This window comes from Aquarana catesbeiana, linkage group LG07, assembly GCF_042186555.1.
Source record: "Aquarana catesbeiana isolate 2022-GZ linkage group LG07, ASM4218655v1, whole genome shotgun sequence".
Lineage (NCBI taxonomy): Eukaryota > Metazoa > Chordata > Amphibia > Anura > Ranidae > Aquarana > Aquarana catesbeiana.
In genome coordinates this window covers 87495926-87522341 of record NC_133330.1, presented here as the reverse complement: position 1 = coordinate 87522341, position 26416 = coordinate 87495926, and the positions used below count along the sequence as shown (strand labels likewise).

General features: G+C 43.8%; 1 protein-coding gene across 2 annotated transcripts in view; it reads right to left on the bottom strand.

Annotated features, from left to right (window-relative positions):
* NEK4 (NIMA related kinase 4) overlaps nucleotides 1-26416 on the bottom strand; it is a 158168-nt gene that overhangs the window by 37113 nt on the left and 94639 nt on the right. For both annotated transcript variants that reach the window (XM_073592425.1, XM_073592424.1), the window contains 2 exons: nucleotides 22222-22307; nucleotides 18652-18746 (listed from right to left, as the gene is read on the bottom strand). In XM_073592425.1, coding sequence (XP_073448526.1) covers nucleotides 18652-18746; nucleotides 22222-22307 — 181 coding nt within the window. The remainder of the gene's footprint in view (nucleotides 1-18651; nucleotides 18747-22221; nucleotides 22308-26416) is intronic.

Sequence of the window (26416 nt, the reverse complement as noted above, 5' to 3'; positions counted from 1 at the left end):
CTTAGATAGTCCGCCTGCCAATTTTCTATTCCCGGGATGAAAACTGCCGATATGCATGGCACATGCATCTCTGCCCAGACTAAGATCTGGTTCACCTCTTTTTGAGCAGCTCGGCTCCGGGTGCCTCCCTGATGATTGACATAAGCCACTGCTGTGGCATTGTCGGACTGGATCCTGACCGGACAACCCTGTAGCCTGATAGTCCAGGCTTTTAGAGATAGATGTATCGCCCGGATCTCCAGAATGTTGATGGGTAAGGTCCTCTCTGTCTTGGACCATACCCCTTGGACCGCAGCCTGTTCCAGAACTGCTCCCCAACCTGACAGACTGGCATCTGTTGTTACCACCGTCCAGGTAACCGGTAGAAAGGATTTCCCCTTCTGCAGGTTTTCGGGTATGAGCCACCAATTGAGGCTCTGACGCACCGCATGCGACAGGTGCATCGGAAAGTCTAATGCCTGAACCTTCTTGTTCCAGGTCGACAGAATACTGTGTTGCAGCATTCTTGAGTGAAACTGAGCATAGGGAACTGCTTCGAATGAAGACACCATCTTCCCTAGTAGCCTCATACAAAGGCGGACTGAGGGACCCTTCTTGGTCCTTACTGTCAGAATCAGCTCTCTCAAAGAAGTGATCTTTGCCTGGGGTAGAAATATTTTCTCCTGGCTTGTATCTATAATCAGACCTAAATACTCCAGTCTTCTTGCTGGTTTTAGGAAAGACTTTTCTAAGTTGAGGATCCAACCCAGGTGTTCTAGATACCTGACCGTGGTCTTCAAGTTTCCATTCAAAGAGGCTACCGACCGGTCTATCAAGAGCAGGTCGTCTAGGTATGCTATGACAGCTATACCCTGAGCCCTTAATCTGGCCAGAGGAGGAGCCAAGATCTTTGTGAACACTCGAGGTGCAGTGGCTATCCCGAAAGGCAGAGCCACAAACTGGAAATGGCGCCCTCCTACCTCGAAGCGCAGAAACTTCTGATGAGCAGGAAAAATGGGCACATGCAGATATGCATCTCTGATGTCTATTGATGCCAGAAATTCTCCTCCCTGCAGGGTGGGAACTACTGTTCGAATTGATTCCATGCGGAAGGATTGAATCCTTAGGAATCGGTTCAGATCCCTTAAGTCCAAAATGGGCCTGACATCCCCATTTGGCTTTTGGACCGTAAAAAGGTTGGAATAGAAGCCCAATCCCTGGTCCTTTGCGGGAACTATCATAATGACCTCCTGCGACAAAAGTCGCTCTAACGCTAGAAGGAGCGACTGCTTCTTCTCTGGGTCTCTGGGAACATTTGATCTGAGGAACCGAGGAGAAGGGAATTCCTGAAACTCCAGCTTGTACCCTAAGGTTACCGTGGAGACTACCCATCTGTCCTGGAAGTCCTCCTGCCAGAGCTCTGAGAACTGTCGCAGTCTTCCCCCCACTCGAGTGAGCGGGGGCGCCCCCTCATGCAGAGGTCTTAGTGTTTTGCCTAGTAGGCTTCTTTCCCCAGGACTTCTTTTGTCCCTGGGGTTGACTCTTATCTCTGGACCCCGATGGAGGCGGCCGTCGAGACTGCCTGGAGGCTGAAGCCCCCGGCGCTGGGGAAAGAGTCCGTTTGAAAGAGGGACGCTTACTCTTCTTCTTGACAGGTAAGAGAGTGCTTTTCCCACAAGAGATTCTCTTGATATAGTTATCCAAGTCCTCTCCAAACAACCTTGCACCACGAAATGGAAACCCAGCCAGTAGCTTCTTACATGGTGCTTCGGCTGACCAATTTTTCAACCATAGGATTCTACGTATATGCACCAACCCCAGTGAAAGACGGGAGGTTTGCACGATAGAATCTCTAATGGCGTCAACCACAAAGCATAAGGCCGCTGGAAGGTTAGCAAACCCCTGGGCCTGCTGTTCAGGTAATACTTTGATGACCTGCTTAACATGGTCTCTTAAGTATTGACAGACTCCAATCGCTGCTACTGCAGGTTGGGCCACTGATCCTGCTAAGGAGAAAACATCCTTCAATAGGGATTCCATCCTTTTATCTACAGGATCCCTGAGCATCTGAGCATTGTCTACAGGACAAGTCAGGCTATTATTTACGGAGGAAATGGCGGCATCAATAGCCGGTATTCCCCACATTTTAATAAACTTTTCTTCCATCGGATAAAGTGTTGAAAACTTTCTCGGCGGAAAAAAACTTTGTCTGGGTGATCCCACTCAGAATAAATAAGCTTTTCAAGTAAAGTATGAACAGGAAAAGCATGTGCTGCTTGGAAAGGTTTCAGTGACCCCAAAGCAGAAGAGGATTCTTTAGCAGTTTCCGGTATGGGCAACTTAAATGTGGAGCGGACCAATCCAGTGAGGATCTGCACTAAGACTTTCTCCTCTTGGGAAGTCGCAGAGGGTCCCTCTCCACCTGAATCCTCCGAAGAGGAATCATCCATCCCATCCCGATCCTCTGAAAGGGATTCATCTCCTTTATCCCAGAGCTCCTCTGTCTGAGGGTCTTGGGGAACAGAGGAAAGCCTAGTGCGTTTTCTTCCACTGAGTGAAGACGTAATCACGGCCATTAATCTTTCCTCTAGACCATTAATGGTTGAGGAAAAAACCTCTTGTGTAATATATACAGGGGCTGAAGTGCCAGAAGCAGGTGTAGCCCCTGACCCCGATGGCTCTCCCTGTCTAGCCGTCCCTGGCCCATCTTTAGGGGGGGAGGATGCTGCCGACAGGGGGCCCTCAGAACCTGAACGAGATCCCCTAGTGTCTCTGGTTCCTGGGGTGCTTGAACCTCTTCTACCCATAGTGCAAAGCAACAAGGTGTGAGGTATACAAATGAACACTGCCCGCTGAGCGATGTAGTCTGGCTAAAAGCCTTGCTACCCAATGCTCAGTCTGGTGTTACTTCAGTAAATGCTGCCTAGGAGAATGCTTGTGTCCCACCTTACATGCGACCGTCAGCTCTGTGTCTCTCAGAAGGCTGTGTGCACCTGTACAGAGTGCCTCTAATAGCCTGCAGCTGGCCTGAGTGGGAGTCTAAGCACCTGTGCTGACGTCCCGCCCCCTCCTCTACCACCCCCCCCCTCGAGTTTTGAAAAAAACGAGCGCTTCCCGCGCTGCCGACTCTCCTGTCATGCTTCCGGAGAAAGGCTGGGGATGGGGGGGGGGGGGGAGGGAGGGGGGCTGGTAACAAGATCTGCCTGAACGGCTATCTTGAGAGATGGTGGCCATTAGGCCGCAGAGCCCGGGTGGTATAACCACTTTCTAGACCCCTGTGGCCCCTCTCTAGCCTGGGGGGGAACATTCAAGCATGAGAAATCCCCCTTTCCACCTTACCTGTTTGCAGCCTGCTTGATACGCTGGGACATAAACAGCGATTACAACACCTGAGACAGAGTCAGCATGTGTAGGTTTGTGCTCTTGGCAGCCCCCGGTGGTCACAATAGGCATAGCATGCATTTACCTTAAAGGAGAAAAGCCACTAGAACTCAAAAATTCTGTGGAATCTCCTCTTACCTTATCCAGCCGCAGGGTGCTGTTTACACAGACCCAATCTTCACCTCTCACGGTGGGCTCCGTTTGAAAAAACTGTCAGAGACTGGGGCCCCCATCAGTAGGGGGATCCAACAGTTCTGGGACCGTAAAGCACCTCGCCAGAAATTAGGAAGTTTAAAGCCATTTTCTGATCTGCGGGGTCCAGCTCTCTAAAAAGAGAAGCATTACGGGTAAAACCTAGTTTCTTCGGACACGAGGCCCGGGTACCATTCAATTCGGCCATGAAAAGACACTTTGAATGGATCCGGTTCGCCTGGCTTGCCCCAGTATAGGATATGGGATATTCCCTTTGGAGCTCAGCACAGGACATCTTTACACGTCCATCACCTAAGACACTGGCGTAAAAACTGAGGTATCCCTGCAAGGGGGAGGGATTATATAGGGGGTTGAACTTCCTGATAGGGTGTGCCGGTGTCCAATCACCAGTGATACCTATATAACCCATCAGTAATTACTGTGGCTCTGTGTCCCGTGGTGTTCGAGAAAGAAATATAAATTTTGGTCTCATCTGACCAGAGCACTTTCTTCCATGTTTGCTGTGTCCCCCACATGGCTTCTCGCAAACTGCAAATAGGACTTCTTATGGCTTTGTTAGGACTATTGGGGTTAAAATTCATTTCTAATGGTTAAAATATTATTTTTAAATGTGATTCTCTGGACAGTAGTAGCCATTTTGTTTTTTGTTTTTTTAACCGTTTCCGGATCAGCCGCCGCAGCTATACTGCAGCAGGTTGGCTCCCCTGCGCGAGCCGACATATCTGTATGTCGGCTCTTTAAGAAGCCTCCGGCGGCACGCACACATGAAGCGTGTCCCCGGAGCTGATGTGAGTGCCCAGTGGGCATGTTGACCGCCGGGCACCCGCGATTGCTCGTGACAGAGCAAGAACCGGGACCTGTGTGTGTGTAAACACACAAATCCCACTTATCTCAGGGGAGAGGAGAGAGATCTAAGTATGAACACCGATCTCTCTCCTGCCCTAGTCGGTCCCATCCCTCTTACAGTTAGAACCCAGCTAGGGAACACAGTTAATCCCTTGATCACCCCATAGTGTTAACCCCTTCCCTGCCAGTGAGATTTACACAGTAATCAGTGCATTTTTATAGCACTGATCGCTGTACAAATGTCACTGGTCCCAAAAATGTGTCAAAAGTGTCCGATTTGCCAGCTGCAATATCGCAGTCCCGATAAAAATCGCTGATCGCCGCCATTACGAGTAAAAAAATAATAATAATAAAAATGCTATCAATCTATCCCCTATTTTGTAGACACTAACTTTTTAAAAATAGTTTTGACTGTAAAATCAATTTCTTGGAGTATAGTACAAGACCCAGGCTTATTCTTAGACTACTGGGTTATATGTTGCTACTTTCAGGTGATGGGACACTGGCAAACAGGACTGTTAGGACCTCCATATAACCCCTCCCAGCAACAGTTATCCTCAGTTGTAGCAAGCATAAAGGATTAGCAAAGAGAGAGGAGGGTCCTGTATCCTGTACTTTACTCCAAGAAATTGATTTTAAGGGTGTCAAAAATCCTTTTTTCTTGATTGTACAGTACAGGACACAGGCTTAGTCTTAAACGACCGGGATGTCCAAAAGCAATAAATAAAAAGTGGGACGAGAAACATAAAAAACAAACACCCACAGGCTAAAGAAACAAAACAACGGTATACTGTAGCATGTTCTGTCTGAAGTGGGTATCGGCAGAGGTATGAACATGCTTCTGGTCAAAGTTGGCAAACATTTGAACAGAATACTGGGTGGCAGCCTTACAAATCAGCAAAACAGGTGCTCGAAACTGAAAAACCCAAAAAACTTAGTGAAGTGGGCCTTAACAGGAAACAGAAGAACCTTATCCTCTATGGATTAGGCTTTAAAGTGGTTGTAAAGGCAGAAGGTTTTTAAGCTTAATGAATTCTATGCATTAAGATAAAAAAGCCTTCTGGTGTGCAGCAGCCCACTCAGCTCCCCTAATACTTACCTGAGCCCCCTCTCTGTCCAGCGATGTCCACGAGTGTCTCAGCTGTCCAAGATTCTCCCTCCTGATTGGCTGAGACACAGCAGCAGCACCATTGGCTGCCGCTGCTGTCAATTAAAGTCAGCTAACCAATCAGGGGAAAAGAGGGGTCAGGGGCAGGGCTCCGTGTCTGAATGGACACAGGGAGCTGTGACTCGGCTTGGGTGCCTCCATAGCAAGCTGCTTGCTGTGGGGGCACTGAACAGGAGGGAGAAGACAGGATCTCTGAAGAGGGACCCGAAAAGAGGAGGATCAGGGCTGCTCTGTGCACATTCACTGCAACAGAGCAGGTAAGGATAACATGTTTGTTTTTTTATAGGGAAAATAAAAAAAAAAACAAGACTTTACAATCACTTTAACAATGACCTGACCTGAAGAGGCCAGGGGGAATTTGAAGCTGGAGTATGTCAGAGTACCAAAGCCTCCTGGACCTGTTCAGTGCCACAAGAATCCCCAGAACACTCTCCAATTTGATCTTGCAAAACAGTCATGGAAGAAGCTTTAGTGGCATTTGCTGTCGAGAAACAGAATGTAATGCTTCGCACAGGTCAAAATTAGGTTTGCTTCCTCCTCGACTGTGCCACTTCCTGTGCCCCCTTGATGGTTGATGTCTGCCATAGCTGTGGCGTTGTCTGACTGAACCTGCTTCAGAAGTCCCTGAAGCTAAGACATTGAGTGTTGAAGGGACAGTTGGATAGCTCTGAGCTCCAGAATGTTTATTGGAAGTTGAGATTCCTCCATCAATCCGATACCCTGAACTGTCAATATTTCGAAAACTCCTTTCCAGTCCAATAGACTGACATCTGTTGTGAGAATCTCCCAAGTTAGCGGGAGAAACAACGTGCCCAATTCCAACACCAGATTCCAGTTGTGTCATGCAGGCAGGATGTCAAGTTGCAGAGGTCTGGAGTGAAACTGGGCAAAAGACAATGCCTCGAATGAGGCTACCATCAGTTCCAGTGTCCTCATGCAAAAAGCGCAGTGAAGACGTCTAAATTGAAGTATTCATGCTTAAGAGCAGAGAGATATGATCTTTTCCAATGAAAGAAAGACCCAGGTCTGATATGTGTTCAGGATCAGTCCCAAGTATTCCAGATTATAAGCCAAACACAGAGCAGAATTGAGGTTTTAAGATCCAACCAAAGTTCTTCAGAATCTGCACTCAATTCCATTATATGTTGGCACAAAAAGTCTACACACCCAGAGAGTAAAGATGAGCCAGAATAGGGGCCAAGTCTTTTGTTAAGACCTGAGGAGAAATGGATAGGCCGCACAACAGAGCCACTAACTGAAAATGATAGTCCTCCACCACAAAATGTAAAAATAGGAATGTGTAAGTAGGCAAGTTCAGAATTTGAAGGAAGATGTTCAAGCACTTCAGGTCCAGGATAGGCCGAAAATCACCTTTGGCTTTCGTAACCATGAACAGGTTGGTGTAAAAACCCTGAAACCTCTCCCCTGCAGGCACACAAATAATGACCCATAAGATGACCAATTGCTGAAAAGCAGCATGCAGATGCTTCAACCTCTGTGAAGAAGGTGTTAGGATTATTCTTCTCCTGTGATCAGTCAAACTCCAGATGTATTGAAAAGCAGACAATTTATTTCAGATGTGTCACACAAAAGGATGATGCTTACAAGTCGAAAGATGCAGTAAGAATCAAACAAAGAGATGTACAGCCCCCCTCCTAATACCTACAATATAGCTATAACACTTCTATTGGATGGAGGAAACACAGATAGCGTACCTGGTACAAAATGGTACTTTATTGGCTAATTAGCGTTTCCTGTACAGTCTTGTTCTACCATATATGGTTAAGCCTAATCATCCTACAACTTACTATGGAGCTAGTTAAAGCAAATGATACAGCAAGTTAATACAACAACGTGCTCAGAAGTCATCTTAAAAATCAGTCTCAGGGTTTTTGTTTTTCTAATAGTCACACAATAAACATTTAAAACTTTTCTAACAGAAGGCAGATTAGAAGGCATGAATCTGAGAGGAGGGAGAGAGCGAAACTCCATCCTGCACCCCATGAAGATGACGCAGAGGTCCGGAATGTCTCTAGCCCAGGAGTCCAAGAAAGCCAACAGATGCCCCCCACTTGAAGTAGGGGAGAGACCCATCAGAGAGGCTTGGACCCGGGCTTAGCCAGCTTGGGTGTCTAGGGCCTGTGACAAAAGGAGGTGCCAGGCTTAGATTTGGAGGAAGAGGCTTGGGAAGGATGAAAGGACTCTTTAAAAACTGAAAGAGAAATAATTTTCACGGGCACCACAGCTTTTTTCTTGCTAGGCAAAAGCATGATCTTAATGACCAGTGACATCCTTAATAAAAAAAGCACAGGTGTTCACGAAAGACACATTGTCTTTAAAAAGAGGACCTCTCTGATTGGAAGAGGGAAGTAGATAAAATAATGGAAGCTGAAAGATGGGTTTTCACTATTTGAAATAAACTAGAGAAATTCTGAGACATCTGGCAGGCTGGATGTATTACTCTTTTGAAGTTAGTGATAACATAAAATGGCCTTGCCTGCTTAACTGATACATAACATGGTTCTGGACCCTGTTATTCCACTGGGTGACTTATTCTTTTAAAGGTCAATTGATTTGATTGACTTCTGAGGCAACCAGAACTCTTTGGAGTAGTAGATCACCATAATGCTGTATTTTCTCGTATGGCACTTGTGTTTTGACTTATGTACAAACCATAGATGCTTGCCCTACCTATGATTACTGTCATCACTTGTTTCACTGTCTCCCCGTTAGTCCTTTCTTATTGTGTTTTTCCTTTCCATGTGTCAAGGATGCTATTAAACCTATTTGGAGCACTCCACACTACAAGGTCCAGCCCTACAGACAGCAGTCTATGGTATCAGCATGGTGAGAAATTGGAGGTACATACTATACTTTGATTAATTAATTAATTTTTTTACTCCGATTTCATTTTCATCCATTATATAATATATTTTTTATTTGGGAACTCCTTGAGTACAATTTCCACCAAATTGAACTAATATAGGTTTCACTGTTAATATCTTTCTGTGCAATTCATAAAGGGTAAAAAAATGATTAGCTATTAATTTATTATGAGTACATTTTACCAGATATAGAATTCATTCAAAGTAATTTATTTAGAAGTAATTATACCAGCTATATAATGATTTCCCTTTTGGTAAATTTATGAATTACATTTAATTGAATTTATCGCCATTTAATACAAAATTGGTGGATTTGAGTTATAATTCGATTTATATATGCGGGTATTTTAACCTTATTTTATCATGTATTTGACATGTTCATTGAATGATTCATGAGGATTTCTAGTCCATAATTGATATATGCATATCTTCCTTTTTATGTGTATTTACAGTGAGGGAAAAAAGTATTTGATCCCCTGCTGATTTTCTACATTTGCCCACTGACAAAGACATGATCAGTCTATAATTTTAATGGTAGATTTATTTTAACAGCGAGATACATAACAAAAATATCAAGAAAAACGCATTTCAAAAAAAGTTATAAATTGATTTGCATTTTAATAAGTGAAATAAATATTTGATCCCCTATCAATCAGCAAGATTTATGCCTCCCAGGTGTCTTCTATACAGGTAACTAGCTGAGATTAGGAGCACTCTCTTGAAGGGAGTGCTCCTAATCTCAGCTTGTTACCCGTATAAAAGACACCGGTTCACAGAGGCAATCAATGAGATTCCAATCTCTCCACCATGGCCAAGACCAAAGAGCTGTCAAAAGATGTCAGGGACAAGATTGTAGACCTACACAAGGCTGGAATGGGCTACAAGACCATCGCCAAGCAGCTTGGTGAGAAGGGTGACAACAGTTAGTGTGATTTTTCGCAAATGGAAGAAACACACAATAACTGTCAATCTCCCTTGGTCTGGGGCTCCATGCAAGATCTCACCTCGTGGAGTTTCAATGATCATGAGAATGGTGAGGAATCAGCCCAGAACTACACGGGGGAATCTTGTCAATGATCTCAAGGCAGATGGGACCATAGTCACCAAGAAAACAATTAGTAACACACTACGCTGTGAAGGACTGAAATCCTGCAGTGCCCGCAAGGTCCCACTGTTTAAGAAAGCACATGTACAGTTTGCTAATGAACATCTGAATGATTCAGAGGAGAACTGGGTGAAAGTGTTGTGGTCAGATGAGACCAAAATCAAGCTATTTGGCATCAACCCAACTCGCCATATTTGGAGGAGGAGGAGGAGGAATGATGCCTATGTCCCCAAGAACACCATCCCCACCATCAAACATGGAGGTAGAAACATTATGCTTTGGGGGAGTTTTTCTGCTAAGGGGACAAGACAACTTCACTGCATCAAAAAGGATGATGGACAGGGCCATGTATTGTCAAATCTTGGGTGAGAACCTTCTCCCTCAGCCAGAGCATTGAAAATAGGTCGTGGATGGGTATGACAGCATGACAATGACAAAAACACATGGCCAAGGCAACAAAGGAGTGGCTCAAGAATAAGCACATTAAGGTCCTGGAGTGGCCTAGCCAGTCTCCAGACCTTAATCCCATAGAAAATATGCGGAGGGACCTGAAGGTTCGAGTTACCCAATGTCAGCCTTGAAACCTTTATGACTTGGAGAGGATCTGCAAAGAGGAGTGGGAGAAAATCCCTTCTGAGACGTGTGAAAACCAGGTGGCCAGCTACAAGAAAAGTCGGACCACTGTGATTGCCAACAAGAGTTTTGCCACTAAGTACTAAGCCATGTTCTGCGAAGGGTTCAAACACTTATTTCATACATTAAAATGCAAATCAATTTAGAACTTTCTAGAAATGAGTTTTTCTGGATTTTTTTTGTTGTTACTCTGTCTCTCAGTGTTAAAATAAACCTACCATTAAAATTATAGACTGATCATTTCTTTGTCAGTGTGCAAACGTACAAAATCAGCAGGGGATCAAATACTTTTTTCCCCTCGCTGTGTGTGTGTGTGTATATATATATATACACATATACACACACACACACACACACACACATATATATATATATAGATATAGATATATATCTATATATATATGTATGTGTGTGTGTGTGTGTGTGTGTGGCGGCAACCAGGTGAGGAGTACAAAGACAAGTGTGTCTTGCCTACAGTCAAGCAGCACGGTGGTGGGAGTGTCATAGTCTGGGGCTGCATGAGTGCTGCTGGGGAGCTACAGTTCATTTAGGGAACCATGAATGCCAACATGTACTGTGACACACTCAAGCAGAGCATGATCCCCTCCCTTCGGAGAGTGGGCCGGAGGGCAGTATTCTAACACGATAATGACCCCAAACACACCTCCAAGACAACCACTGCCTTGCTAAAGAAGCTAAGGGTAAAGGTGATGGATTGGCCAAGCATGTCTCTAGACATAAACCCTATTGAGCATCTGTGGGGCATCCTCAAACGGAAGGTGGAGGAGCGCAAGGTCTCTAACATCCACCAGCTCCCTGATGTCATCATGGAGGAGTGGAAGAGGACTGAACCTGTGAAGCTCTGGGGAACTACATGTTCAAGAGGGTTAAGGCAATGATGGAAAATAATGGTGGCCACACAAAATAATGACACTTTGGGCCCAATTTGGACATTTTCACTTAGGGGTGTACTCACTTTTGTTGCCAGCGGTTTAGACATTAATGGCTGTGTGTCGAGTTATTTTGAGGGGAAAGCAAATTTACATGGTTATACAAGCTGTACACACACTACTTTACATTGTAGCAAAGTGTCATTTCTTTAGTGTTGTCACGTGAAAAGATAGAATGAAAATATTTACAAAAACGTGAGGGGTGTACTCACTTTTGTGAGATATTGTATATATTGTGATCTTTAAGAAAAAACATACAAGTAGTTAATTGATCTTATGGCTAGTTCACCACCTCATTAGTTCCAGCCTTAAGTTGAGTTAATGAACCAGATGGACAATTTCTTTTGTCTCTGAATCTGCAGGGAAATTACAGCAGTTATCACAGAGTGTCAATTACAGGTAAAGTGTTACAATGTTGCCATCTGTAAACACCGATTCTCCCTCTCCCCTGTATATTTACATAGCCAAATCAATTGCTACAACCAGCACAGGAAGCTAGTACATAACAATGCCTAGTGAGAAATTAAACGCAAAACTCTGCCCCCACCCAGCCCTTCCCCTCCTCCCACTCACTCGAGCTGTCACTATAAAAACTTATCCATTAGTCCAAAGGGGCAGGTTTTTGACAAAGGAGGAATGAACCTCTGAAACGCGTTATCCCTTACTTCACACAAACACGAAGGGGTTGCCACAAGGTAGACTGCTCTTGTTCAGAATGCTGAGGAATGCCGGGCTTTCTGACCGCTGTCATGATCTTATCTCCCTGATGCCGGCTAGAGGGATAGGACAGGCTCAGCCTCGCAGTTTCTTCATCCATCATACTGCGTACAACGTAATGAGGATCTCCCGCTGCCATTTCTTTGTTGTTTCCACACTGGATGGGAGCACTCAGACACAGCTACATTCTTAGCAGTATGCCTTCTCCTACCCAGCCCAGTTATGTTACTGAGAATGTGATTCTTCTTACCCACTGTGTTTAATTTTGATGCACAACCTTTTTGAACAATCTTGGAAATGATGGACACAACCTTTTGCTGTATAAAAGTCTTTTTATTACTTTGTTAAAGTGAATAGAAATGAATTATATAAAAAATAAAAATAAATAAAAAATAAAGAAGAGGAGGAACCTCTCCAGGCTGTGGTATTTCTCCAGAAACTGTGCCATTGGCTGAAACGAAATCTCCCGCAGGAGAAAAAAAAAAAAAAAAAAAGACATCCATCACCTAAGGACACTAGCACAAAACTGAGAATAGCTGTCAGTAGCAGGGATTATATGGGGGTCCTAACAGGTCTGTTTGCCAGCGTCCAAGCGTCCAAGCATTTATAGGTAGCAACATATAACCCAGTTGTCTAAAACTAAGCCTGTGTCATGTACTGTACGATCAAGAACTTTGTATGCTCTCTGATCCTGTATTACCTGTTTTTACAAAGGACTCAACTTCCCTAACTTGGGTGCTACAGCCTTCCCTCTGGAGCTAAGCCCAGCTCACTCACCATCCCTGTCTACCAAGGAGGTGGAGAACTTTGTGGGCAAGACTTAACAAACCCTCAAAATATATTTCTTTCTCGTACATCACGGGACCCAGAGCCTCAGTAATTACTGATGGGTTATAGGGTATCATTAGGTGTTTGGACACTGGTCACACCCTAGACAGGAAGTTCAACCCCCTATATAACCCCTCCCCTTCCTGAGGATACCTCAGTTTTTTCGCCAGTGTCTTAGGTGTTGGTCATGAATAAGATGTGCTGTGCTGAGCTCCAAAAGGAATATCCTATACTGGGGCAAGCCATGCAGCCGGATCCATTCAAAGTGTCTTTTCCAGGCCGAATTGGATGGTACCCGGTCCTCGTGTCCAAAGAAACGAGGTTTTACCTGTAATGCTTCTCTTTTTAGAGAGATGGACCCTGGGATCCAGTATTTGGTTTTTTCAGCCATATCCCTGGCGGGGTGCTTTACGGGCCAGAACTGGGGATCCTCCTATTCATAGGGGGCCCCAGTCTCTGAAGGTTTCTATAAACGGAGCCCACCATGAGAGGTGAAGATTGGGTCTGTTGCAACAGAACCCTGCAGCTGGATAAGGTAAGGGAGACTGCTTAAGAATTTTTCCAGTTCTTATAAGGTTTCTCCTTTAAGTAAATGTATGCTATGTCTATAGTCACCACCGGGGGCTGCCAAGAGCACATACCTTTTCATGCTTGATCTGTCTTGTGTCCACGCTGTACGCTCCTCCAAGCCATGCTCCAGGTAGGATGTGGGAAGGGTTTTTTTTCCTACAGGATTCTCCCCCCACGGCTTTGGTAAAGGCACAGGGAAGCGGTAGTATGCCGCGCCGCCGCCGCCATTACAGCGGCTTCCCATCCACCGGCCCTCCTCTCTCCTCCGCCCCGGCCCCCCTCTCCATGCTATCGGAGGATCTAGAGCCTCGGCTCGCGTGGGAGACAGTCTTTTTTTTTTTTTTTTTTTTTTTTTTTAAAAGAGGACGAAGGGGGGATGGGAGGGGTGGCAGGGGGGGTGGAGCGTTAACGCAACGTCGGCGCGGTGAAACTCTCACATTGCAGGCTGCATACAGGCTATAAGGTGCACTCTTTTCAGATGCACACAGCCTATGGAGGGACACAGAACAGACGGGCGCATGTGAGGTGGGAGACACAGGCATTCCCAGGCAAACATTTACTTGAGCACCAGGCTGAGACTTGGTAGCAGCGGCAGTTGCTGAACTACATTCCTCAGCAGTCAGTGCATTCTGGTAGTGCCTCTGCTTTTTGTGTTTTGCACTAGGGGCAAAAGAGGCACATATACCCCGAAAAATAGGGGCTCTAAGGGTCTCCCTCAGGCTCTGAGGACCCCCCTTCTGCAGCACCTTCCCCCCTGAAGGCCAGGGGGAAGCTGGCCAGGGTGAGCCGTTGGGTCAGGGGCTGCAGCTGCTTCTGGCACTTCAGCCCCTGTATACATTACACAGGAGGTTCTTTCCTCAACCATTAATGGATTACAGAAAAGACTGGTGGCCTTAATCGCATCTTTACTCTGTGAAAGAAAACGCACTAGGTCTCCCTCTGTTACCCAGGACACTCAAGCAGAGGAACTCTGGGGAAAAAGGAGAGGAATCCCTCTCAGAGGATCGGGATGAGACTTATGACTCCTCTTCTGAGGAATCAAGTGGAGAAGGGCCCTCTTCAGTTTCTCATGATAAGAAGGTGTTAGTGCAAATTTTGGCTGGATTGGTCCGCTCCACATTCAGGTTACCCGTATCTGAGTCAGTTAAAGAACCCACCTTTGGTTTGAGTTCACTGAAGCCTCCTCAAACTACACATGCTTTTCTGTTTTATGGTTACTGAAAAAGCTTATTTATTCTGAGTGGGATCGCCCAGATAAACATTTTTTCCGCCTAAAAAAAAATAAAAAAAAAAAAAAAATTTTTGCAACACTTTATCCTATGGAGGAAAAATGTACTAAGATGGGGGTATACCGGCAGTTGACGCCGCCATTCCTCCGTATATAAGTCTGGCTTGTCTTGTCGACAATGCTCAGATACCTAGGGATCCAACTCATAAGAAATTGGAATTCCTGTTGAAAAGTGTTTTTTTTCTCGGCAGGTTCAGTGGCAGAAGGTCCTAATAGCTCAACCTGCAGTGGCAGCAATCAATCTGTCAATACTTGAGAGACCATGTTAAGCAGGTCCTCAAAGTTTTACCTGAACAGCAGGCCCGGGGGTTTGCCAACCTACCAACAGCTTTGTGTTTGCTGTTGACGCAGTCAGAGATTCTATCATCCAAACCTTTCGCCTTGCGCTTGGGTTGGTACATATGCGTAGAATCTTATGGTTGAAAATTTCAGCCGAATCACCATGTAAGAAGCTTCTGGCTGGGTTTCCCCTTCATGGTGCAAGGCTGTTCGGAGAAGATTTGGTATACGTCCCTCTTTTAAACAGGCTCTGTCTCCAGTGCCAGGAGCATCAGCCTCCAGGCAGTCGCGATGGCCTCCTCCGTCAGGCTCAAGAAATAAATCTCAGTCGACCCTGGGACAAAAGAAGTCCTGTGGGAGGAAGCCTACTAGACAAGACGCTAAAGCCTCTTTATGAAGGAGTGCCCCCCCTCGCTCGGGTGGGGGGAAGACTGCTACAGTTCTCAAGGCTGTGGTAGGAGGATTTCCAGGACAGATGGGTGATGTCCACATTAACTCTAGGTTACAAACTAGAGTTCCGAGAATTCCCCTCTCCTAGTTTCCTCAGATCAAATGTTCCCAGAGACCCAGAGAAAAAGAAGTCTCTCTTCTAGCATTGGAGCAACTATTGTCGCAAAAAGTTATTGTGGTTGTTCCCACGCAAAAGCAGTGATTGGGGTTTTATTCAAACCTTTTCATGGTTCCAAAACCAAACTGAGATGTCAGACCCATTTTAGATCTCAAGGATCTAAACCGATTCCTAAAGATATGATCCTTTCGCATGGAATCGATCCGGTCGGTAGTCTCCATCCTACAAGAAGGAGAATTTCTGGCGTCAATAGACATCAAGGAGGCATACCTGCATGTAACTATTTTCCCTGCTCATCAAAAGTACCTGCGTTTCAAAGTAGAAAGATGCCACTTTCAGTTTATAGCTGTGCCTTTCGGGCTAGCTACTGCACCTCGGGTGTTTACAAAAATCTTGGTCCCTCCGCTGGCCAGATTAAGGGCCCAAGGTATAACGGTAATAGCATACCTAGACGACCTGCTCTTGATAGACTGCTCGGTAGCCCACTTGGACCAAAGCTTGGTCACCACAGTCAATTACCTGGAATTCCTAGGTTGGCTCCTCAACTCAAAAAAGTCTTCTTTGAAACCAGTAAGAAGACTAGAGTATTTCGGTCTGGTCATAGATACAGCCCAGAAGAGGGTATTTTACCCCAGGCAAAGATCAGTACCATAAAGAACTGATTCAGGTAGTCAGGGCAAAGAAAGATCCTTCTATTCGCCTTTGTATGAGGCTACTGGGGAAGATGGTGGCTTCGTTCGAAGCAGTTCCCTATGCTCAGTTTCATTCGAGACTGCTGCAAAACAGTATCCTGTCTGCCTGGAACAAGGAGGTTCAGGCATTGGATTTCCCGATGCGTCTGTCTCCTACAGTGCGTCAGAGCCTCAGTTGGTGGTTGATACCCGAAAATCTGCAAAAGGGAAAAACCCTTTTTTTCCAGTTGCCTGGACAGTGCTAACAACAAATGCCAGTCTTCGGGTTGGGGAGCAGTTCTGGAACAGTCGACTGTCCAAGGGAGATGTTACAAGACAGAGAGGACCTTACCCATCAACATTCTAGAGATCCGTGCGGCGTATCTAGCCCTAAAGGACTGGACACTCAGGTAACAGGGTTGCCCTGTCAGGATCCAGTCCGACAATGCCACAGCAGTGCCTTATATCAATCACCAGGGAGGCACCAGGAGTCGTGCAGCCCAGGGAGAAGTAAACCAGATCTTAATCTGGGCAGAAGCATGTGCTGTGCATATCGGCAATCTTCGTTCCGGGAGTAGAGAACTGGCAGGCGGACTACTTGAGTCGCCGGCAGTTATTCCCAGGAGAATGGTCTCTTCACCCCGACGTCTTCTTGGCCATATGCCAAAGATGGGGGGGTTCCGGATGTAGACCTCTTTGCATCCAGATTCAACAACAAGTTTCATAACTTTGTGTCAAGAACAAGGGATCCTCTTGCATGTGGGACAGATGCGTTGGTGACTCCATGGCATCAATTCTCCCTGATTTTTACATTTCCTCCTATTCTGCTACTGCCACGACTTCTTCGCAGGATCAGGCAGGAAAGGAAGTCGGTACTTCTGCTGGCCCAGCATCGCCAGAAGAGCTTCGTATGCAGGAATAGTAAAGATGGCAGTAGGTCCCCTGTGGACCCTACCATCACGTCCAGACCTGCTATCCCAAGGTCGAGTGTTCCATCCTGCCTTACAAATGCTAAATTTGAGGGTCTGGCTATTGAAACCCACGTTCTGAAGAGTCGTGGGCTTTCAGGTCCTGTGATTTGTACCTTAATCAATGCAAGAAAGCCAGCTTCCAGAATGATTTATCATAAGAGTCTGGAAAGCTTAGATCTCCTGGTGTGTATCCAGGGCTTGGCATCCCAGAAAATATGTCATAAGTAGAATTCTAGACTTTCTACAAATGGGATTAGAAATGAAGCTGGCCTTGAGTACCATCAAGGGCCAGGTCTCGGCCTTGTCAGTATTATTTCAACGGCCGCTTGCTTTGCATTGTTTAGTCCGAAGCTTTATACAGGGGGTAATGCATCCTAATCCACCGGTTAGGGCGCCCCTAAACCCCTGGGACTTGAATTTGGTTCTGTCAGTTTTACAGAAACAGCCTTTTTGAACCAATACTTCAAATTCCCTTGGTCTTGTTGACAAGAAAGTAAATTTTTTCTGGTAGCCATTTCTTCTACTAGAAGAGTATCAGAATTAGCAGCTCTTTTCGGTAAAGAGCCTTATTTAATCATACACAAGGATAGAGTGGTATTGTGCCCTCATCCTAGCTTTCTACCGAAAGTGGTTTCAGATTTTCATCTAAACCAAGATATTGTTCTACCTTCCTTTTTTCAAGATCCCTGTTCTATGGAAGAAAAGTCATTACATTCTTTGGATGTAGTAAGAGCAGTCAAGGCCTATCTAGAAGCAACTGCTCAAATTCGCAAAACGGATGTTTTATTCGTACTGCCAGAAGGTCCTAATAGAGGACAGGCAGCGCCAAGTCTACCATTTCAAGATGGATTCGACAAATGATTATTTAAGCTTACGGTTTGAAACAGAAAATTCCACCTTTTCAAATCAAGGCACACTCCACAAGGGCTATTAGTGCTTCTTGGGCGGTGCATCACCGGGCCTCTATGGCTCAAATCTACAAGGCCACAACCTGGTCTTCAGTTCATACATTCTCCAGATTTTATCAGGTGGATGTGGGAAGGCACGAGGATATCGCCTTTGGGCGTAGTGTGCTGCAGGCAGCAGTACGAGGTCCTCAGGTCTGATTACACCCTACTTTGTGTGGTCCCCTCCCCTCAAATAGCATTGCTCTGGGACATCCCATCAGTAATTACTGAGGTTCTGTGTCCCGTGATGTACGAGAAAGAAAATAGGATTTTTATAACAGCTTACCTGTAAAATCCTTTTCTTTTGAGGTACATCACGGGACACAGAGGTCCCGCCCCTCTTCTAATACACTTATATTGCTTTGCTACAAAACTGAGGTATCCCCAGGAACGGGAGGGGTTATATAGGGGGTTGAACTTCCTGTCTAGGGTGTGACCAGTGTCCAATCACCTAATGATACCCTATAACCCATCAGTAATTATTGAGGCTCTGTGTCCCGTGATGTACATCAAAAGAAAAGGATTTTACAGGTAAGCTGTTATAAAAATCCTATTGTTATCATCTTAGCAGTATAAAGCACATCAATATATGGTTTTGTTTAAGATAGAGTAAATAGCCACGTACTATGTAGTACTGAAAAAAATCACCCACCTCTCTTTACATTCTCCTTCAGACTTGTCTGTGGAACTTGTGGAAGAGCTTAGGTCTTCTTCAGATAATTGCCATACAGGCTTTTGTTTTTTCACCTTTGTCATGAAAAAAATGTAATGGTTAGTAAACAGAAACCCTACTGTGGAATTTAATAAAAAAATACAATTCTGCAATTCTGATTCAGGATTTTCAGATTTCAAATTGTTTGTGCCTTTCAATTAGAATAAAACATTTTGCTGTAAACAAGAACACATGGAAGGTACTATTGTGGTACTTTGTACTTGCCTCTTTCAAAAATATAAGTTATAATGCAAGGTAATGGCAATTAAAGCGAACCCGTCAGAAAATAAATATGGGAACTGCAAATGTCAACTTGGTTTTAATGGAGTATTTTTTGGGAGCTCACCAGGAACAAGTATGCAGAAGAGGCATGCAACTTTACTGTCTGCATGCTTGTTTTCTGTTCTCACAAGTTCACTTTAACACAACCCTGCATGCCATTTAAACTTTTAATTGTAAAGGTACTGTTTAACAGCAGACATAAGTTACCTTCATTAGCCAGACAAGCCTTGTTTGTGGTGACCGTGTCTGATTTAGTTTCAAGCTGTTACTGGGGCCTGATTTTCTAACCCCAGTATCATGGCTAAGCGCCACCATTTGCTATTCCACCTTGTATTGTGAATACAAATACTGCCCATTGAGACAGTGCTATTGCACGGTGGAATTGAAGCAGCCATGTAAAATCTTGTGGCATCTACTCCCAATTAGGACTTTCACTTTTAAAAGTTTCAAATGGCAATAAACTGACAGACCAGCCCAGCTTCTTATCTTCTTCAAATTAACTGCCTCCCCACCAGCTCACTGTTAATCCATATTTTCTGAACTCAGCTACAGCATGTATCCCAATTCTATGAGGGCAAGAGACTCCTCCATATAATTATGGTTAGTAAAATTTAAGTAACTTAGGAATATGGAGGATTTAACTGCAACTCTGTATCATAGAGATGAAAACCTCTGGCAAACATGGTTCTATTGGATGGACTTTATTCCTAGAAATATCGGTCCCTAACCCTGGAGTGCTGGCGGTGTAATGCCTGTTTTTCTACACCAGTGAACTGGCTAGGGGGCCTCTTACTCATTTCATCATTCTTTCCCCCTCTTGTTACTCCCTCTACTCTTTTGCTCCCCTCCCCACTTTCTCTTTTTCCATGCACATCTACCCTCCTACAATGACAATCACAAGGATGACAGCTTATACAGTGGGGAAAATGATTATTTGATCCCTGCATATTTTGTAAGTTTGCCCACTTACAAAGAAATGGAGGGTCTATAATTTTTATCATAGGTGTATTTTAAATGATAGAGACAGAATATCAATCAAAAATCCAGAAAAAAAAAAACACATGATACAAATGCTATAAATTGAGTTGCAGTTTGGTGAGTAAAATAAGTATTTGATCCCCAAGCAAAACATGACATAGCACTTGGTGGAGAATCCCTTGTTGGCAAGCACAGAGGTAAGACATCTTAGGGCAGTGATGGCAAACCTTGGCACTCCAGATGTTTTGGAACTACATTTCCCATGATTCTCCACTACACTGTAGAGTGCATGAGCATCACGGGGAATGAAGTTCCAAAACATCTGGGGTGCCAAGGTTCGCCATCACTGTCTTAGGGTCATAGTCAGCATTTTTCTTCCTCCAAACAGGTCGAGTGGAGTTAATGCCAAAGAGCTCAATTTTGGTCTCATCTGACCACAACACTGTCTTCTAATCCTTCTCTGAATCATTTAGATGTTCATTGGCAAAATTCAGACGGGCCTGTACATGTGCCTTCTTGACGAGGGGAACCTTTACGGGCGCTGTAGGATTTTAATTCATGGTGGCATATTGTGTTACCAATTGTTTTTGGTGACTACGGTCTCAACTACCATTAAGTCATTCACAAGCTCCTCCCGTGTAGTTCTGGGCTGATCCCTCACTTTTCTCATGATCCTCCTTACCTCATGAGGCGAACTCCTGCATGGAGCTCCAGTCCAAGGGCGATTGATGGTTATTTTGTATTTCTTCCATTTGCAAATAATCACTCCAACAGTTGTCTCCTTCTCACCAAGCTTCTTGCTGATGGTCTTGTAGCCCATTCCAGCCTTGTACAGATCTACAATCTTGTTGCTGATGCCCTTAGACAGCTCTTTGGTCTTGCCCATGCATGATGGTGGGTCTTTGAATCGAAGAAAGCGATTCTGTGGACAGGTGTCTTTTATAACAAGTTGTCGTTAAGAGCACCTTCATAAATTGACAGGACTAATCTGTGTACCACATGAACACATACTGTAGCCAGTCTGTGGGAGCCAGAAATATTGTTGGTTGGTAGGGGATCAAATACTTATTTTACTCACTGAACTGCAACTCAGTTTATAACATTTGTATCGTGTTTTTTCTGGATTTTTGGTTGGTATTCTGTCTCTATATCATTTAAAATACACCTATAATAAAAATTATAGGCCCTTCATTTCTTTGTATGTGGGCAAACTTACAAAATCTGCAGGTGAACAAATAATTATTTTCCCCAATGTACAGTTGCCTATTTTGAATGAGAACATAATGCCTATATCTTGGTCATATTTTTCCATACATTGAGTTGATTATAACCTCATTGTGTAAATTTAGTTTGTGACATATTATCAGTCTCTTATATAAAAATAAAGAATTTACAGGGGAAAAAAAAAGACTTCAAAAGAAATGCAGGTTTACTCTAACACTTAACAGACTACAGGCGGCAATAGTCACTGCAAGTTTGTTTACATTTCTTCACTCAACTGTCAGCTTTTTCGGGTTGGGTGGCTGCAAAGCCAGCTGATCACTACTACAAGCTCTGGTAGGTGCATGCATTCCACTCGCTGGACCTTCCCCCTCCACCATCCCATGATCCGCTGCCCCTCCTGGACCCTCGGGGCATCCAAGGAGGGTGTCTGGGGGAAGTTGAGAGCTATCAGCAAAAATCTGTTTGCTGATCATCTCTGTGTACAGTGAAGTCAGAAGTGACAAGGTTTACATCATATCTGGTTTCAATTAATTTGTTCCCCCACTGCTGTGGCTGGGGATAAAGCTAATCAAGCATGATCTGTATTCTTATAAAAGTCAACTTGGCCAATTCAGCAGTTACCAAATAAATTTCATTCAGTGTGTGGTCGTTCTCGCTCTGCAGAAATTGAGTTGATCAACTTCTGTCGATGAGACATATTGGAAAATTTTACACAATCCGTGCTTTAGCCAGTGCTGTTGTCAGAATACCATGTCCCAGTGATTCCTCCATCCAACCTTTTTGTGTGGCTGGAGGAATCTGTTCATTCTTTTTCACTCAGCACGCTGGCTGAACAAAAAATAAAAAAAGACTAGGTGTATGGCCAGCTTTAGAAGGTCTCAAACACACCGTATGCCCAACAACCTAATTTTTTTTTAATTGCACCTTTAAATTACCTTTTCTTCAGAAATTCCCAAAGATCTGGGAAAAGTGTTTGTTTAATATAAAAAAAAAAAAACATATGACACCTCCAGGAATAGCCCTCACCTCACACATAATTGGTACTTGATTGGCAGGATTTATATCTTCAGCTTTCTCAACGGCATTAGCAGAACTTTTTGTGACTGATGGCGCTTGAATAGGGAAAAAAAAAACAAAAAATCAATTCTTAACCCAGTTTTAATTTTTTGGAAGCTCTAGGGCTTATGCCGACATGCTTTGTTTTCAGCTTTGGAATGCACATCAAACACAGGTCAGCAAAATTCCATTGACTTATTGAGCGATACACATGGAAGTTTAGAGTTTGCCATTGCATTTAACCTGTTTTGTGTTGTGCTGCGTTTCTTTAGACACACCACCTCCATAAACATAATTGCAGCAAAACCAAGCTACTGGCCCTACATATAGCTGGCGTCAAAGCAGACTGATACTGAAACTAACCCCCACCACCCTCTGTTCTTTCAACATAATAAATCCCTACCTGTGTTCCCACAGAAGTCTGCTCATGTGACTATATACCATCGGCGTGCGCAGCCTAGTGCATTAGGCACTCCAGAGCACAAACACACATGCACGTATATCAGCAGAGCAGTGGCCGTGTCAGTAGAACGATTGGTGTCCATAGGGCAGTGGTCAGTGTCAGTAGTTTTTTTATTTTTATAATTTATATATATATATATATATATATATATATATATATATATATATATATCAGACCCCTTTAAATTTTTCACTCTTTGTTATGTTGCAGCCATTTGCTAAAATCATTTAAGTTAATTTAAGTTAACTCTGTGTTTTTCTGTCAATATGGGGTGCTGTATGTACATTAATGAGGAAAAAAAAATGAACTGAAATCATTTTAGCAAATGGCTGCAATAAAACAAAGAGTGAAAAATTTAAGGGGGTCTGAATACTTTCCGTCCCCACTGTGTGTGTATATATATATATATATATATATATATATATATATATATATATTTTTTTTTTTTTTTATGAAGCCTCGTTATGAGGCTTTGGTGAAATGTCAAGGGTCTAAACAGACCCCTGATGTCTCACTTTTAAAACAGAGAAAGGAACGGAGGACAGAGATTCCCCAGAGTTTCTCTGCAGCCTGCAGTAAACATAGTTTACTATACTTCAGTTAAGAATTAAGACAGGAGTGATCGTTACAGATCACTCACTGTGTTCATTCAGAAAAGAAGGCCGGTTGGTGAAATATTTACCAGCCCCTTCCCTGCTCCTGAGGGGGGAAGCTGGCAGCACTGCAGGGGGGAGAAGGGAAGCAGGAGGAAAATAGGCATTGCACAGGGTGATTAGAGTGTGGCACAACCTTTGCGCACGCCTATGCTATATACCTAAACACTGGTAATAAAGTAACAAACTGACTGGCCAGTTCTTCCTGAACATCATTTTTGAAGCCCCTTGTGCAGAGATGTGGGACATGGCTGTGCATTAGGTTATGCAAATTTTAGCTGTGCGAGCAAGGAGTCACTCTGTCTGCAGAACAGGTAAGTATAGGATTGCTTTGTTCTTCATCATTATTTTAAGAGTGCACAATGGACAGGGAATGGGCGATAATTTAGGTTCTGGTCTGCTTAAAGAAGTTTTTTGCGAGAAAAACATGGAACAAACCATTGCTGAACACTCTTTTTGAAATGCTAGTTGCCTGACTGCAATGATAAAACTCTGGCGTTAATACTTTGAGTCACTGACTTGGAAAAAGTAACGCAGATAGAGTTCTCATTTCTTCATGATATTTCTGATCTGTATAATTTTTTCTGAATCACTGAATCTGCAAGTATGAAAGCTGTCACAGTTCAATGTCTTCAGAACCAACCTGTGTCACTGTCTACAGCTGTTTATGTTGCAGCTAAACCACTCTGCTGTTTCACACATGGGTCCAATGCTTCATTCCTGTTTATCTTTGCAATGGCTAACATCTGCAAGCCTGTATTTTACAGTGTATGTGCTTAGATATTCTCATGTTTCCCTTGTTAGTTCTTATTGAGAAATGTTGCTGAGGTCCGAAAAAGCGGGTTAAACTGGATCAGCACAACTGGGAGATGACTGAGCAACGACCTCTGAATATCTGATCCTGTGACCTCTGTTCTAGTGCAGACACATTTTGCTCTACAATCATTATTTACTTGTCTTGACCTTTTGCTTATTTGACCATAACCTTGCCTGCTGATATTTTACAAGGCTTCGCCTCTGCCTGCTCTAAGCTAGATTAACTTCATGTGTAACCGTGGGCAGCAACCTAAGAGTCATCCATAGAAAAGCTCAACATCCCTTGCAGGGTGCTCTGGGGAATAGGTATGGGCCGAACGGGCCCCTGTACGGTTTGCACTAGAACTTTCGAACACCGCGAATGTTCGGACACGAATATCGAACCCCATTAAGGTCAATGGGACCCGAACATCAAAAATCAAAAGTGCCCATTTTGAAGGCTTATATGCAAGTATTTGGGCATACAATGGTTATAAGAGTCCGGGTCCTGCCCTGAGGGGACACGTATCAAAAAAAAGTTTGTGAAAAACATTTTTAGCCACTTCAGCCCCAGAAGGATTTACCCCCTTCCTGACCAGAGAACTTTTTACAATTTGGCACTGCGTCGCTTTAACTGCTAATTGCGCGGTCATGCAATGCTGTACCCAAACGAAATTTTCGTCCTTTTGTTCCCACAAATAGAGCTTTCTTTTGATGGTATTTGATCACCTCTGCCGTTTTTATTTTTTGCGCTATAAACGGAAAAAAAACGAAAATTTTGAAAAAGAACGATATTTTCTACTTTTTGTTATAAAAATACAATAAACTCAATTTTAGTCATACATTTAGTCCAAAATGTATTCAGCCATTTGTCTTTGGTAAAAAAAAATGTCAATAAGCGTATATTTATTGGTTTGCGCAAAAGTTACAGCGTCTACAAACTAGGGTACATTTTCTGGAATTTACACAGCTTTTAGTTTATAACTGCCTATCTCATTTCTTGAGGTGCTAAAATGGCAGGGCAGTACAAACCCCCCCCCCCAAATGACCCCATTTTTGAAAGTAGACACCCCAAGGAAATTACTGAGAGGCATGTTGAGCCCATTGAATATTAATTTTTTTTGTCTCAAGTGATTGAATAATGACAAAAAAAATTACAAAAAGTTGTCACCAAATGATATATTGCTCACACAGGCCATGGGCATATGTGGAATTACACCCCAAAATACATTCTGCTGCTTCTCCTGACTACGGGGATACCACGTGTGTGGGACTTTTTGGGAGCCTAGCTGCGTACGGGGCCCTGAAAACCAAGCACCGCCTTCAGGATTTCTAAGGGCGTAAATTTTTGATTTCACTCCTCACTACCTATCACAGTTTCCAACCCCATAAAATGCCAAGATGGCACAAACCCCCCCCAAATGACCCCATTTTGGAAAGTAGACACCCCAAGCTATTTGCTGAGAGGCATGGGGAGTATTTTGCAGCTCTCATTTGTTTTTGAAAATGAAGAAAGAAAAGAAAAATGTATTTATTTTTTTTGTTTTTTCAATTTTCAAAACTTTGTGACAAAAAGCAAGGTCTGCAAAATACTCACCATACCTCTCAGCAAATAGCTTGGGGTGTCTACTTTCCAAAATGGGGTCATTTGGGGGGGGGGGGGGTTATGTGCCATCTGGGCATTCCATGGCCTCCGAAACTGTGATAAGCAGTGAGGAGTGAAATCAAAAATTTACACCCTTAGAAACCCTGAAGGCGGTGCTTGGTTTTTGGGGTCCTGTATGCGGCTAGGCTCCCAAAATGTCCCACACATGTGGTATCCCCGTACTCAGGAGAAGCAACAGAATGTATTTTGGGGTGTAATTTCACATATTCTCATGGCATGTTTGAGCAATATATCAAGTGACAACTTTGTGACAACTTTGTGCAAAAAAAAAAAAAAAATTGTCTTTTTCCCGCAACTTGTGTCGCAATATAAAATATTCCATGGACTCGACATGCCTCTCTGCAAATAGCTTGGGGTGTCTACCTGCCAAAATGGGTTAATTTTGGGGGGGTTTTGAACTGTCCTGGCATTTTATGCACAACATTTAGAAGCTTATGTCACACATCACCCACTCTTCTAACCACTTGAAGACAAAGCCCTTTCTGACACTATTTGTTTGCAAGAAAATTACTTTGAACCCCCAAACATTATATATTTTTTTAAAGCAAAGGCCCTACAGATTAAAATGGTGGGTGTGTCATTTTTTTT